A 15,823-nucleotide genomic window follows, 5' to 3' on the forward strand; every position below is an offset into this window, starting at 1 on the left:
GTTAATAGAGGTCGGTTCACTTAACGTACCTTGTGCCTTCACGCTCCCGCCTGTCACTGGGCAACAGAGAGCAGAGCATCCGGTAGAGGACCCTCTTCTTTTCCTTAGGCACCGTTACCTCATAGTGATTGGTGAAGGGGGAGGAATGGGAGGAGGAAGGGGATGGGCCGGAAGCCAGGCCCAGGGCAGTGAAGAGATGACTCGGGCAGCCGTCCGCCATCTTCCTGCGGACAGCCGGGCTGTGGCAGTGACTCCCCTGTGACCTCCCCCGATTCCGGGACTGCCACGTCATCACCAGACCCTGGCTCTCCTGCCTCGGCACAAGGCCGAGATAATAGCCGTCGTCTCGGCAGAATGACCTGTCCTTGGCGTTTCGGGCCACGGACCTTTCCAGTTGGGATTCCACCTCTGTCCTCCAGGCAGCAAGGACACTGCTGCCACCACCCCCCCCCCCCCCACTCTGTGTGTAACCATAGCCGTGGCCTCCTTCAGGTAGAAGACATCACGGCCAGCCACGAGGCTGCTGTCCTGGAGATGGAGAATAACCACACAGTAGCCATCGCGATCCTGCAGGATGACCACCACCACAAGGTCCAAGGTAGCTACCGGCCGCCATATGTGCGGCCCTTCGGGTGGGTCGTGTGAGCCCAACCTTTCCTGCCATCCTTCTCCTCGCACTCCCCTTCCCATTTTCCCTTCCTTTCCTTCCGGTCCGTCTTCCGTGTCGCTTCCTGTGGCAAGAAGAGCTAGAAATCCAGGATCCATCCAGGTAACCACTTCGTTCCTCAGAAGCAGCCCCCCCCCTCAGCCCCACCTGGATACGAGAACCCTAGGGAGCCGTCCCAGGGGCTCACGCCCAGCCCGGGTCCCAGCTGGGGCTCCTCGGTGGCTGCTCTGGGGTGCTGCTGCTGGCCGTCGCGATGGCTCAGAGCTCCTGAGATGGTTCTGATGGGGTCTCGAATCTTGAGAAGCACTATTCCCAAGTACGCCTGGAATCCTGGGCTTTACCTTGTCTCGTCGCCTCTCAACACAAAATGGCAAGCCGCCGTAGGTCCGTGCACTTGCCCACGTTTGTGGTGTGCTCAGGGCCACAGCAGCGCCCCTGTGGATCTGCGTCTCCACACCTCATAGCCACGCACCGTACGCCCCGTGGGCTAAACAGAGTTCCAGACGGTGGGATTTCTCTCTACATTTTTGTAACTTGAATGATCTTCCAATACGTAGAGGTTTTTGTGGGTCGTAACAACAGTAACAGCATTTACTCATCACTGCCAGGATTTTGACTTTGCCAAGGAACCTTTTTTTTGACGTGCGTGTACATTAATATTTACAACTTCTTTTTCGATTTCAACCCCCCTCCCTTTTTTTCTCCTAGTCCGCTGACTGTGAAAAGTGTGTTAAAAACAATGAAATGTAATACATAGGTTAATAAATTTTAAGAATTTGAAAGTTAAACACTAGAGTTTAAACTTTTTTTAATTTTTAAAAAAATTTATTTATTTTGAGGGAGAGAGGGAGAGAGAGAGAGAGAGAGCAAGTGGGGGAGGGGTGGGGGGAGAGGGAGAGAGAGAATCCCAAGCAGGCTCTATGCTGTCAGCATGGAACCCCACGTGGGGCCCAATCTCATGAACCATGAGATCGTGACCTGAGCCAAAATCAAGAGTGGGATGCTTAACGGACTGAGCCACCCAGGCGCCCCTTAAAATTATTTAAGGCTATTGGGTTGCCTTTTGTTCCTGTATTTTCATAAAAAATAGACCTGGTAGGTTTTTGTGATGGATGAAATCTCACTTAGACACCATATCCAAGACCTTTGAATTATATATAAATGTGGAGGCAATGTAAATGTATTTAATGATAGCCAAAAATGCATTACTATGGTCAGGATGATACTTTCAATGACTATTAAAACTAATCATGTAGACAGAGCCAGGTAGACCAGAAGGCCACATGGCTTTATATCAATGAAATCAGCACAGACTTTTTTCCCTCCCCAAATGCAAATTTCAGCTATAAACAACTAGATTTCTTAGAGGCTTTCGCCAGCATTACTTAAAAGATTTGGGTCAATGGAAACCACAAAGTCTTTCCTAATTGCAGCTCATGCCAGCCCGAATGATAATTGCTGGCCTCCAGTGCTCTCCTGTTCTGAGCATGTGCTCCTGGCTGATCAATGAGACCTTTCCTCACTGCAGTTCTAACATGAAAACAAATTGCTTGTGTGGCCAGAATGAGATGCGCTTCACCCAGCTAATAAGATTCTTTCCATCTGGAGGAAAATAGAATCCATTCGCTTAATAACTCTTACATGACATCTCTTTCTGCCTAACTTGCAAATTATTACCAGAATGACACTTTTCACGGGACAGAATTGTTCCATACTGTCTGACAGGAACCAGTCCAATTAGTCCTTCCTTCTGTCTGAGCTTCTTAATGTTGAATCTTTGCTCAAGCAAATCCTAGAGATCGGTGGTTTCCAGAGTATGGCCCAGGAAAGCTTGGAGAATCAATGAGTACTGTGCGTGAAGAATCCAACTTGGCCAGGGTGGTGGTAAAGCAGGTTGTAGGAATCGTGTGTGTGTGTGTGTGTGTGTGTGTGTGTGTGTGTGTGTTTCATGCGCACGTGCGTTTATGGTGCATGTGTGCACGCACGTGTATGGGGACGTGTGTTCACGAGCACGACTGTGCTGTTTGCTTCCCTCGTTTGTTTCTTTGCTCTTTCCCTCTTTGTCTTTCTTTGTCCTATTCCCCTGCTCCTTCTTTCACTGTCTTCTAAATGGGACTGCATATCGTTTCAAAATAATGGAGAAGTCTGTTTAGGCTTCAGCCTGCTATATACCAGTGTCCCTTATTTACCTGAGTCTGTCGGGGTCTTGTTTGATCTTTTTCAAGAGACCACATTAACTGTTTGACCTCTTCTCTCCAGAACTGATGTCTGCCCATGAGCTTGAAAAGAAAGAATTGGAAGAAAATTTTGAAAAGCTGCGGCTGTCATTACAGGTTAATATTCATTCTCTTAAAGGTGCATTTGTTCTTAAAGTTTATTTGTTTTGAGAGAGAGAGTGTGAGGGAGTAAGGGGAGGGACAGAGAGAGAGAGAGAATCCCAAACAGGCTCCACGCCGTCAGCGCAGATCTCATGAACCGTGAGATCATGACGTGAGCCGAAGTCAAGAGTCGGACCCTTAACCAGCTGAGCCACCCGGGTGCCCCAGTATTCATTCTCTTCACTCTGGTCTCACGATGATGGCGGTGTCATTATGCCTGTCCACAGACATTTATCTAGCACCTACTGTGTACAGGATCCTGTGCTAAGCATCGGGATGTAGAAGTAAATGAGACATATGCCCTGCCCTTTGGGAAGTCACTGTCCCCTCAGACAGCTGTGACCCGAACAGTGACAGACAACACAAAAGGTAAATACTTACGCCCAGTGAATACTACCGTTAGTGAGCGCCACAGAAGTTCTGAGATGATGGTCCCCACTTGCCATGGTCTGACCTGAGCTGTGTCTGAGGAGGAGGGAGTGCTTGAGGACGGTATTCCAGGCAGTGGGAATGGGGTGACGGTATCCCGTTGTGAAGGATAGATGTCATAGGACATGTTCTGGGAATTATCGACGGGACTTTAATCAGCTGGAAGTGTGTGAGATGAAAAGAACCTTCTTTGCCTTCCACCACCAACCCGCAGAAAGTGTGGGTCTCCGAGGCCAGGGAGCCGCCTGGCTTCCTGCTGACCTCTGCGGGAGAATGAAGGGTCTCCCAGACTACGTGCATCTCCCTCTTGCCTTCTAGAGACCCAGGCCACCCCCGGCCCTAGGGCAGAGCTGCCTGGGAAGCGGGGGTGAGGTCGGTGGCCCTGCTTCCCTTCCCAACCATCACAACCAGATTACTCGTTAAATATCAGGGACGCTCACGTGGGGAAATTGTGGGAGGTGATTACCAAAACCGCAACACAAAGGTGGGGATTTTGCTTCCTTGATGGCGCGCTTTCCCCTGGCAATGTTCATTGACCAGAGCCTGCCCCCCAAGAAGAGCACCCAGGATTGTGCAGCTAGCCAGTCTCACAACTACTGAGCATTCTGTTCAGAAGTTAAAATGGGAAACCGCCTGCTGCAAGCCGACCCCCGACTCATCGATCCATCGATGGTCGCCTGCGCGGTCGTCACACGGCTTATCCTCGGCACGTGAACCCCAGACTGCCTTCGGGTACCCCGCATCCCACACCATCAGGTGCACGCCCCCTAAGGTGCACAAACCAGGACCATACTGTGATGTAACAAAAACCCCATCCAGTCCACAACCAAAAAGAATTGAGAGTTTAGTTTCATATGTGGGTCCTCACGCTGCTGCTGACATTAAACCGTCATGAATTACGCGTATTTTACTTGTGATTCTCTATGGGCAGATTTCATTTGGGCTGGAGATTATTTGGTGCAAAGAGGATGGAATTGTCGAGCCCCCCTTTTTGGGCTACTGGTGGCTGGAGAAACAGGTCTGGGGCAAGAGATTGGAGCTTTCAGTTTAAAACCCCACTGTACCCCCTCTTACTAGCTTTGAAATTGTGGACAATTACATGAGCTCTGTAAACCTTACTTTCCTCATCTGTAAAATGGGGATGATAACGGGACCTCCCCCAAGGTGTGAGCAGATTAAGGGAAATGATGTATGTAAAGTGTCTAACATGAGGTGGGTTCAAGGTAAATGGTAAAAAGTAGCAGCTATTAGGGGCGCCCGGGTGGCTTAGTCAGTTGAGTGTCTGACTTCGGCTCAGGTCACGATCTCACAGTTTGTGAGTTCGAGTCCCGCGTCGGTCTCTGTGCCGACAGCTCGGAGCCTGGAGCCTGCTTCAGATTCTGTGTCTCCCTCTCCTTCTCGTGCTCTGTCTCTCAAAAATAAATAAGCGTTAAAAAAAATAAAATACAAAAACAATAGTGGCTATTGCTATTATAATAGTTTAAAGCATTGCTGCATTTACTGTTATTATTATCATGCCATTGGTTAACTCCTGAGTGGCCCGTGCTGGGCCAGGTCACCAGGTCACCGTGCTGGGCCTTTCTGCCTCTTAGCTGGACAAAAAGGAGCGAACCCAAGTTGAAAGATAGTCCGTTCTGTCTGATTGCTGTGGCACCGTTGTGTGCCTGGCGATCTGTTTTGAGTAATGGTGAAGAAGGCAGAAAATACACAGTTTGACATTTTAGATCTATCCTAAGTGGCGTTTGCCTGATGCGTCTTTTCACGGTTTTGTTTTTTTAACGGAGGGGGAGAGACTTGAAAGAAATGCTTCCTCCGACAGCGCGGACAGGTTTGGGATAGGAGCCAAGTAGCGGTACATTTTTAGAGTCATGTTCTAGAAGGTGACCGGGCTGCCCAATGGCTGTGTGCCAGGGCCCAGCCGGGTTTGCCCGGGGCTGTGATCTCCACTCACCAGCTCCTGTGGGTACAGACTCCCACTGATAACTATATTGCTCGAATGTACCAGCATTTGCATTTAATGGCACCGTGGGGGCTTTTATGCCTTAAAAATGAAATTGGAAATAACTGGAAACCAAAAAAAACAAAAAACAAAAAAAGGAAAAGGAAGCCACCAAAGATGGTTTATAAAACAGGGTCCTCTGGTGAAATGAAGAAAGCAGTCAAGCCAGCGTTTCATACGTTACGGTATTTTCATGTGGAATTATATCATTTACGATACCTAGCTCTTCGTATCAGTGGGGTGAGGTCACTTCTCATGCTGGCAGAGTTCCTGGGGAGACCCTAGTCCCTGTGTTTTAATGTTACAGAAGTGGCGTCACTGGGCAGAGTATCTTGGGACACGCTGCGTGGACGAGGCCCCGTCGCTCGCTGCGCTGGGGCACCGCGAGAAAGCCCACTGCCCTGCACCCTTTGCTCGCCTGCCGTGCTCGGGCTGGGGTTGCAAGCGAGGTTGAGTGTAGTCGCATCTGCCCTGACAGCCGGGGGCCGGGAGCCTTGGTCCAGCCAGGGAGAGGCTCTCCACAGGGGAAAAGACTCCGCCCACACAGCAGCCCACGCCAGGGACGTGCAATCCGGCCCTGAGGCCCAGGAAGGCCAAGGGGAGGAGGCCAGAAGTGAGCAGAGCAGGAGAGGGGGCTGGCCAGTGGAGGCACCGCTGGTGGGAGAGCTGGAACGAAAGGCGGGGCTGGAGGGGACAGTGAGATCTGAGCGAGCCGGGAGACAAGAGAGGCCGTTCGGAAGATGCACGGACACTGTGTAAAGTCCGTGCTTCATCTTGATGCCAGTGGGGTTTTACACGGAGGGGGTGACGGGGTCGGGTTTGTGCTTTCGAAGGCTCCCCCTGACTCCACGTTGAGGGCAGAAGGGTCCTACCCCAGACGCCAGGTGCAGGAAAGGGCCAAGCGCATGGCTGAACTTCAGGGAGAGGGACCAGGAGAGCTTGCGGACCCCAGGAACATCACGCGGGTGGAACTGGCGGGACTCGAGCCTTGACCCCGAAATTAGTGCATTTGGTGGTGGGAAGAGGGGTCTCAGGCAGACGGTGAAGGTCAAGGATGGTTCAATGGTGTAGAAACGAGGGCAGCTCTCCGTTGAGGTAGGTATCTTGTTCTTCCTAAAGTCAGGGACTAGATGCCTCCCTCTGGTGGTAGTTTGCCTCTGTGATACTAAATCAGATCATTGAATCAGATATTAAGTAATTAATAATAGTTTAATAATGAATTCAGATATTAAATCATGAAATGCCTCCCGCCAACAGGCTCCTTATTTGGGGACGAGGGGCAGTGTTCTCATCTTGGGAGGTGCTCGGAGTCAGGCTGCCGGCCCCCAAGTTCTCCCCCAGGGTCGGGACCCTTCATGTGCAGCATGGGCGCCACATGACCCCCTCTTACCACGTGGGACAGGCAATCCAAGCGGCCTCCACCTTGCGGCCCGGCGGGGTGGCCGTTGCCTCACGGCTTCCCCGGGCCGCAGTGCCTGCGGCGGACCAAGCTGGCCTTCTTATCATGCCTTGCAGGACCAGGTACACATGCTGACCTTCCAGAGCCAGTCTCTGCGGGACCGGGCCAGACGCTTTGAGGAGGCCCTGAGGAAGAACACCGAAGAGCAGCTGGAGGTAGTCATACCCTCCCCCCTCCCCCTGCCGACCCGGCCTTGTGGCTCCCACAGGCCCCCCCCGCCGCCAGGAGTCACCTCTGCAGTCTCCCCCGGTGACAGGGCCTCTGTGTCGATCCACTGCTGGAGCGACAGCTGGCCAGGACACGTCCCCGTCAACGCCTCTCTCCTGACACAGGGGACGGCCGTGGGGTTCTCCGTTGGCATGATTTTTTTGCCAGATTCCACTCCCCAGCCACTGTCCCTGAGCTGGGCTCCACCCCGCCTGGGAGCTCTCCGCCCCCCCCCCCCGCCCCCCGGCTGGGACCCACCCCTCCACTCGTTCGCCCCCAGGTGTCCTTTAGGCCCGCACAGGAGGTACCCCCGATGGCTGCGTTGGTAACTTGAGGGGAGTTTTTTCCAGAAAAGCTGGCAAAACTCCTTCCCTCTGATGGAGGGTCGCCAGATAACATACATGACGCCCAGTGTAGTGTGAATTATAAATAAGTGAATTTTTTTTTAGCATAAATACGTCCCATGTGATACTGACACTTTAAAAAAAAAAAAAAAAAGGCGGTGTATCTGGAATTCAACCTTAACTCAATGTCCGGTATTTTGTTGTTGAGTTATTACCTCTTGGCAACCTTACTCTAGCATTTGTTTTTCTGAAACGCCTTTTCTGCTTTCAGAACCACTTTGCTGACTTCCTATGCAAGAATCCCTCCCTCACACACACCCCCAACTCCCCGTGGACACAGGGGAGACCTGTGACTCCTGACCTGTCTGCTGAATGAAGTGGTCTGGGCCAATGTTAAAAGTCAATGCCGAGTTTGCTCTTTTTCCTCCATGAGCTCCCTTTGGGGGATGGGCTGGCAGCCTCCAGCCATCCCAGCCTCCGGGCTGGTCAGTGGATGATGGCCTTACCTCTCTCATTCCCCGGGGGAGCTGGGTCTCTCCTGGCATTTCCAGGGGGAGAGCAGCGGGCGTCTGTATCAGGCAAGGCCGTGAATGCGCCCATGCTGACACTCCGGGGCCTCCTGGGAAGCTTGTTATGGAAGGCCAGATTTAACCGGGTTCACGGCACCGGTGCATCCTGGGCTGTGCTGGGACCGCCGGTGACCGCTCTCGCTCTCTGCCGCTGTAGATCGCACTGGCTCCCTATCAGCACTTGGAAGAAGACATGAAGAGTTTGAAGCAGGTATTAGAGATGAAGAATCAGCAAATACACCAGCAGGAAAAGAAGATCATTGAGCTAGAAAAACTGGTGAGTCGGCCTGCGTCCTTGGGAGAGTTCCAGTCCCCTGAATGGTATGCCTTTTACTGGCATCGTGGATTCACAGCAGCAGACGGTGGGCCCTTCCCTGTGCGTTGCTTACATCCGAGCAGAAACGCCACGGTTGGTCTCCAGGCCTTTCTTAGGAAGCCAGGAGTTTCTTTTATTTAATATATGTGTGTGTGTGTGTGTGTGTGTGTGTGTGTGTGTGTACATATGTATATGTAAATATGTATTTTTTTTTTGAGGGGGCGGGCAGGGGCAGAGAGAGAGGGGAACAGAGAATCCAAAGCAGGCTCTGTGCTGATAGCGGTGAGCCCGACGTGGGGCTCAAACTCACAAACCGCGAGATCATATACCCTGAGCCGAAGTCGGACGCTCAACCGTCCGAGCCACCCAGGCGCCCCTGGGAAGCCGGGAGTTCTAATAAGGGAACTGAAGCGGCTTCATCCTGTGCAACTGGGAGCCCTCCTGATGGCCTGTCTCCAGCCCCCCATCCGGCCTTCCTGCCCTGGGGGAGTGCTGCTTCCTCCCTCCTCCCTGGGGGGATGGGTGGCCAGACTGAGCAGAGCACTTTCCATATGTTGGTTCTTCCACCCACTGGAGCGACCCACTGGAGCGGGCGTTGTCAGGAGCCTCATTTCACAGACGTATATGCAGACGTATAGGAAGGGGGTGTATCTCACCCAGAGCCCGTAAGTGGCCCGCCCGGGCGGGAGCCCTGGCCCCAGGGCTCCCGTCCCTGCCCTCGTGGCCCTCTGCCTCCCCCTTCAGCCCGGTTGCCATGGAACTGGCAAAGGGGCCCGCTGGAGAAACAGAGCGCCCCAGAGCTCACTCCCCTCCCCTGCAGGCACAAGGGTCATACAAGGGCTGGAGCTGGAGACGGTCGTCAGAGTCACTAAGCAGAGCAGCGTGCTTCCAAGGAGACACCGTCTGGAGGTGGAGGTTGGCCTCGGGGTCTCAGATCGCTGTTCTTCCTTTTTGATTGCTATATTCAAAATTAACTTTGACGCTGCAGAAAGAAAATACGGGCATTATAAAAAATTATAAGATAGACGCAAGTAAGGAGATTAAGATGTCTTTCCAACCACGGCTAACGCTTTCCAGAGTTTTTGCTCTGTACGGTGTGCCCCCCCCCCCCCGCCCCCACGTGCAGATGGTCGTATCCTGCTCTCTTCCAGCGAGCAGACCTTTAACTTGCCGTCTCGGTGATGGATCATCTCATCTTACCTTTGAACGTTTGTCCCTGTCTGTCTCTGAGATATCCCTTGCCGCCGCTTTTCCCACACCAGGGGCTGATCTAGGACCACGTGCCGTATTCGGCCATCATGTCCTCTCTTTCTAGCACCTCTGCTTTGTGAGGCGTCTCTCGCTGTATGGCGTAGGACGGGGGCAGACTGGGGTGGGACTGTCCACAGCCAGCATCCTGGGTGATGGTGACCACACGGAGCTTCCCAGCAATGTCAGAGCCCTGCCCTTCCGAGCCGTGTCATGCAGCCCGGCTCACGCGGAGACCCACGACCCTCCGCCCCCAGGCTGGGCCATCCGCATTCAGTTGTCTGGTCACCCAGAAGCCTCGGGGTTTATTTGGCTGTTCTTAGCCACGTGCCAGGCATTCTGCCAGCATGCGTGACTTCTCCTTGCAGAGACCTTTCAGCATTAAAAAAAAAAAAGGCCAGTTTAGTCACTTCCCATTCCTTGGGAGCACAGCTGCAGGCTGAAGGCAAGGGCCTGACTAAAGAGCTACGACAGAGCCCGGCCCGTTGGCTCTGACGCCCAGCCCTGTTCGTGGGAGGGTGACAGTTCTCTTCCGAGATCAACTACCCAGCGGTGAATTTGTCATTTTCTTTTCAAAACAAAATTTATTTCTGAATTTATCTTAGAATGGAACTGTGCTTCAGCAGGGCCCTGGGGGGACACACGGACAGAGAAAAAGGCGTAAGTTGCAGGGTGATACTGACCATCGATGGCGTTAGTTTCTGATAATGTACCGAGCCAGTCTCGGGCTTTGGGTTCCTGGCTGCCCGGACCCTCAGAAGGAAAAAATGCGTCCGCGCCATTTGTATTCCCACCCCTCCGTTAATTCAGAATGTCATATTGTGCAAACACGCCGGGCCAGGGATTGTGATGTAGTGCAGTTGACCCGTCAGGAAGAACCCGGGGACCCGTCAGCCACCCTAGGTCCCAGCGGTGTTCGCAGCTCCCCTCTGACAGCAGGGACACTCCCCACGAGAAATGTATTCTACACGGGAACCTGATGTACGCACACACGTGCACAGGAGAGGTAAAAAAATGTTTATATCTAAAATATGTGTAACAATAATAGTTTTATTACTACGTATGGTTTGCACTCTGGTATTTTCTGTCCTGTTCTGTTTAAAAGGCACAGGCTGCTCACATCCCTCTAACTTGATTCTGTAATCACTAAGGCATCGCAAACTGCCGTCTGCCAAGCACTGTTCTTGACAACCAAAGCCCAGAAGCCTTGCTGAGAACCTCTTAACACTGCGTCTTTTATAGGCGGAAAAGAACATTATTCTAGAAGAAAAGATCCAGGTTCTCCAGCAGCAGAACGAAGACCTCAAAGCCAGGATCGACCAGAACACCGTTGTCACAAGGTAGGGGGGCCCGGCTGTGTGAGCTTCCTAAAGCATGTGTCACCTACAAAGTGGCTTTGCCGTAGCACTTCTTTGGGGGCTCTGTTTTTGTCCCAGCATCCAATTTGCCTCACTCCTCCGAGCTGTGAGGCCTTCCCCACGCAGGCTCTCGGCCTTTCCCGTATGAAGAGAAGGACAAAACACACCACCACGTCGGCCACCCGGCCCGTGCCCTGGGTCTGCATCTCGGTTGTCCCCACCTTGGGGGAAACGAGCGAAATCGGCAGAAATGCGTGGCAGGGGTCTCCAACGCAGCTGGGAGGTGGAAGGTTCCTTTCTGGGCGTTTTGGAGAGACCTGCCAGCTGAGCGTCCCCAGGCAAAGGAGAAGAACCACCTAAGCAGCCCCTGAGCCGAGCTGGGCAGACCCGTGGGGGGCCCTCGGCCGCTGAGCCGTTCTCCTGGGCCGCCCGGCCAGCGGACAGCGGGGGGTGCAGAAGCCAGAGGGAAGCCGTGTAGCCGAATGCCGCTAGCTATTGTGGGTAATAGCGTTCCCCTCTCAGTCCCCTGCTCGGAGGTGCTCCAACTCTCAAGGAAGGACGTGGAGTAAAGCAGGGTTGGGGCTCGGTCGGCCAGCGGGAGGTTATAGGCATACCTCGGAGATACTGTAGTTTCAGTTCCAGACCACCCCAAGACAGCAAGTGTCGCAGGGAAGCAGCCAGATGAATTTTCCCCAAATGAGTGGTTTCCCAGTCCGTATAAAAGGGAAGTTTACACTCCCCTGTAATCTGTTAAGTGTGAAATACCATTGTGTCTAAAAACCCAACGGACATGCCTTACCTTAAAAATACTTTATTGCCAAAAAATGCAAACCATCATCTAAAGTTTCAGTGACTCAGAATCTTTTTGCTGGCGGAGGGTCTTGCCTCAATGTTGATGGCCGCTGACCGATCAGGGTGGGCTTCCTGGAGGCTGGGGTGGCCGTGGCAGTTTCTTAAGACGACAGTGAATTTTGCCTCCTTGATGGACTCTTCCTTTCACGAACGACTGCTCTGTAGCCTGTGATGCTGTTTGATAGCATTTCACCTACAGTAGAACTTCTTTCAGAACTGGAGTTAGTCCTCTCAAATCCTGCTGCTGCTTTATCTACCAAGTTTGTGTAATATTCCAAATCCCTTGTCGCTTCAATAAGCTTCACAGCATCTTCGGCAGGAGCAGAGTCCATCTCGAGAAACCACGATTCTTAGCCTCGAGAAGCAGTCCTCACCCGATCACGTCCTATCACGAGATCGCGGCAACGCCGTCCACCTTCAGGCCCCGCTTCTAGTTCTGGTTCTCTCGCTGTTTCCACCACATCCGCAGCGACTGCCTCCACTGACGTCCTGACCCCCCCCCCCCGCCAAAGTCATCCCGAGGGTGGGAATCAACTTCTTCCAAACGCCTGCAAATGTTGACATTTTGACCCCTTCCCATGACTCGTGAATGTTCTTAACGACATCTAGAATGGTGAATCCTTTCCAGAAGGTTTTCAACTGATTTTGCCCAGATCTGTCAGAGGAATCACTCCCTATGGCAGCTATAGGCTTACCAAACGCATTTCTTCAAGAATAAGACTTGAAAGTCAAAATGACTTCTTGATCCATGGGCTGCAGAATGGATGTTGTGGTAGCAGGCAAGGAAACAACATTAATCTTGTTCGACATCTCCATCAGAGCTCTTGGGTGACCAAGCGCATCGTCAACGAGCAGTAATATTTTGAAAGGAATCATTTTTCTGAGGGGCAGATCTCAATAGTGGGCTTCAAATATTCAGTAAACCGTGTTGTAAACAGATGTGCTGTCATCCAGGCTTTGCTGTTCCATTTATAAAGCACAGAGTGGATTTAGCATGATTCTGAAGGGCCCCAGGATTTTCGGGATGGTCCGTGAGCGCTGGCTTCAACTTGGGTCGTCAGCTGCGTTAGCCTCTTACGAGCACATCATCTGTTCTTTGAAGCTTTGAAGCCAGGCACTGACTTCCCCTCTCTGGCTGTGAAAGTCCTCGATGGCATCTTCTGCCAACAGAAGGCTCTTTTCTCTACACTGAAAACCTGTTGTGCAGTGTAGCCACCTTCATGAATTATCTTAGCCAGACCTTCTGGGTAACTTGCTGCAGCCTCTACACCAACACTTGCTGCTTCACCTTGAACTTCTAGGTTATGGCGATGGCTTCCTTCATAAGCCTCATGAACCCACCTCCATAGCTTCAGACTCTTCTTCTACAGCTTTCTCACGTCTCTCTGGTTTCACAGAATTGAAGGGAGTTAGGGCCTTGCTCTGGAGTAGGCTTTGGCTTAAGGGGATGCTGCGGCTGGTTTGATCTTTTATTCGGACCACCCACACTTTCTCCACATCAGCAAGAAGGCCGTTTCACTTTCCTATCATTTGTGTTCACTGGGGTGTCCCTTCTAATGTCCCTTCAAGAACCTTCCCTTTGCACTCACAACTTGGCTGCCCATTTGATGCAAGAGGCCCCAGCTCTCAGCCTGTCGAGGCTTTCAACGTGCCTTCCTCGCTACCCTTTTGACTTCAAGTGAGAAATGTGTTACTCTCCCTTTCGCTTGAACACTTGGAGGCCATTGTAGGGTCGTTCTCTGGTCTAATTTCAATATTGGCGTGTCCTGGGGAACAGGGAGGCCCAAGGAGAGGGAGGGAGACAGGGGAGTGTCTGGCTGGTGGACAGAACAGTCAGTACGCACGAACATCGGGACGCCTGGGTGGCTCAGTCAGTTGAACGTCCGACTTCGGCTCAGGTCATGATCTCGCCCTCCGTGGGTTCGAGCCCCGCGTCGGGCTCTGTGCCGACGGCTCAGAGCCTGGAGCCTGCTTCGGATCCTGTGTCTCCCTCTCTCTCTCTGCCCCTCCCCTGCTCACGCTCTCTATCTTAAAAATAAAAACATTAAAAAAGAAAAGAAAAGAACACACGAAACACACACGCACACACAGTGTCCACAGCTGAGCTCCTGGTGCTGGCATTTCATTACCACCGCAGAAGCTCATGGGGGAGACTGTGCAGGGAGCAGGTCTGTGACCTCCCCTCCAGCAGGGGTGGCAAGACCCCACTGCTGACAGCCTGAGCAGGGGAGGGGCGGGGGTGGGGGGAGCCAGAGCCTCCTCCCCGCCCGGGCAACCCCGTGCCTCCCCTGCAAATCACAAAGGCACCCCGGTCCAAAGAGCAAGTCCGGGCCTTACGCGAGTGAGGTGACTTCCCAGGCTCAGTCCAGCCAGCTGCAAAACAGCTGGGTCCTTATCCCGGTCAGGTCCTCAGAGGCACCGTCAGTTTTTAATGCCACAAAGCAAGCAACTCACGCTTCCTGGCAGACGGCACAGACCGCATCCATTCATTCTCCATCAGGCGTCCCTCGTCAGCAGACGTTCACAGAGCGTCTGCTGTGGCCGGGCCCCAGGCTGGACGCCGGGGACTCAAGAAGGCTGTGGCCCCTGTCCTCGAGGGCGCCTAGCCCAGCAGGCAGGCCGACCCACTGAGCGTTTGCAGCAAGGGAAGGCAGGTTGCTCTCCTGGAGACCCAGGCCAGGGGCGGGGAGGCCGAGATTTGCCCCGAGGCCGACAGCACCGTCCCTGTGCTGTCCTTGTCGGTCGCCACTGTCTGTGAGCCTCCTGGGCGGCACGCCCACACCAGCCCCCCACTCCTCTCCCGTCCTCTTCTGCCTGGCATCTGCTCTGTCCGCCGGACAGCCAGCGCCTCCCCCTGACCGGGCAGAGGGACTGGGAGCCGACAGGGTGTCGACGGAGAGACTCTGGGAACAGACGTGTCCGTGGGATGAGCGGAACTCACGTTTCAACCCGAGGTTCTTGGTCACCGTGGTCCCCCTTGTCCCTGTCCCCCCGCATACAGCCCCCTCGCTTGCCTCAAACCCACTGGCCTGGCGGATCTCCAGGTAGGTGCCTTCCGGCGTGATCGCCACTTGATCGTTTCCTACTCTCTTCCCGCAGACAACTGTCGGAGGAAAATGCCAATCTCCAGGAATACGTGGAGAAAGAAACCCAGGAGAAGAAGAGACTGAGCCGAACCAACGAAGAGCTGCTGTGGAAGCTCCAAACCGGGGACCCGACCAGCCCGGTTAAACTGTCCCCCACATCCCCTGTTTACCGCGGCTCCTCCTCGGGGCCCTCCTCTCCCGCCAGAGTCAGCACGACGCCCAGATGACGACGCCGCCGCCACGCCGCCTGCGGGAGCCGTGGCTCCCGTCCACCCAGGGCTCCTACCTGGAGGGAGAATTGACCAGGGGCCGGCCCGGGGCTGGCCCTGCACGCATGCTCAGTAGCTGCCTAGCTGCATTCTAAGCCAAGTCCTCTTCCGATCCTCGTGTAAGACTGTCCTGGCGTTGGCGCTTAGGAAAGCGTAAACGGTAGTGTCTGATGTGCAAACGTTTGACCGTAGTTAGAGCCAAAAGAAAGAAAGAAACTCCAGTTGTTCCCGAGCAATGAACTCTCACTGCAGAATTTCAGGTTAGCTACAAATAGCTCAGTTTTGAATATACATTGAATAATCCTTGTGTACTGCACCGACCTGTGTGTATATTTAGATACACGTATATACACATGCAGCGGTTCTGAATTGCATTTTTTATAACACGAAGTGCTGACATATTTTGGTGAAGGTCAGCAGTTTTCTAACTTGTGCCTAAGAATTATTGGGAAATGAAAATGCATTTCTATCTAGCTTCCCAGGAATATTTCTACCCAAAATAGAAAAAGGAAAAAAAAAAAAAAAAAAGATACAGAGAAGAAGCGCCTTGCAACCTACCACCAAGTGGTCCTCTAACACAAACACCAGCGATCTGTGAGCGGTAACTGCCTTCGGAACAGTCAGCTTCGTAGTCAACATGAT

At 53.0% G+C, this 15,823-nt stretch overlaps 1 protein-coding gene across 9 annotated transcripts in view; it reads left to right on the plus strand.

Annotated features, from left to right (window-relative positions):
• Nucleotides 1-15,823, plus strand: part of MTUS2 (microtubule associated scaffold protein 2) — a 566,317-nt gene extending 550,494 nt beyond the window's left edge. For all 9 annotated transcript variants that reach the window (XM_042990845.1, XM_042990774.1, XM_042990765.1 and 6 more), the window contains 6 exons: nucleotides 493-598; nucleotides 2,927-3,000; nucleotides 6,989-7,087; nucleotides 8,210-8,329; nucleotides 10,859-10,956; nucleotides 14,926-15,823. In XM_042990845.1, coding sequence (XP_042846779.1) covers nucleotides 493-598; nucleotides 2,927-3,000; nucleotides 6,989-7,087; nucleotides 8,210-8,329; nucleotides 10,859-10,956; nucleotides 14,926-15,139 — 711 coding nt within the window. In that variant the 3' untranslated portion in view covers nucleotides 15,140-15,823. The remainder of the gene's footprint in view (nucleotides 1-492; nucleotides 599-2,926; nucleotides 3,001-6,988; nucleotides 7,088-8,209; nucleotides 8,330-10,858; nucleotides 10,957-14,925) is intronic.

This window comes from Panthera tigris, chromosome A1 (genome assembly GCF_018350195.1).
Source record: "Panthera tigris isolate Pti1 chromosome A1, P.tigris_Pti1_mat1.1, whole genome shotgun sequence".
Taxonomy (NCBI): domain Eukaryota; kingdom Metazoa; phylum Chordata; class Mammalia; order Carnivora; family Felidae; genus Panthera; species Panthera tigris.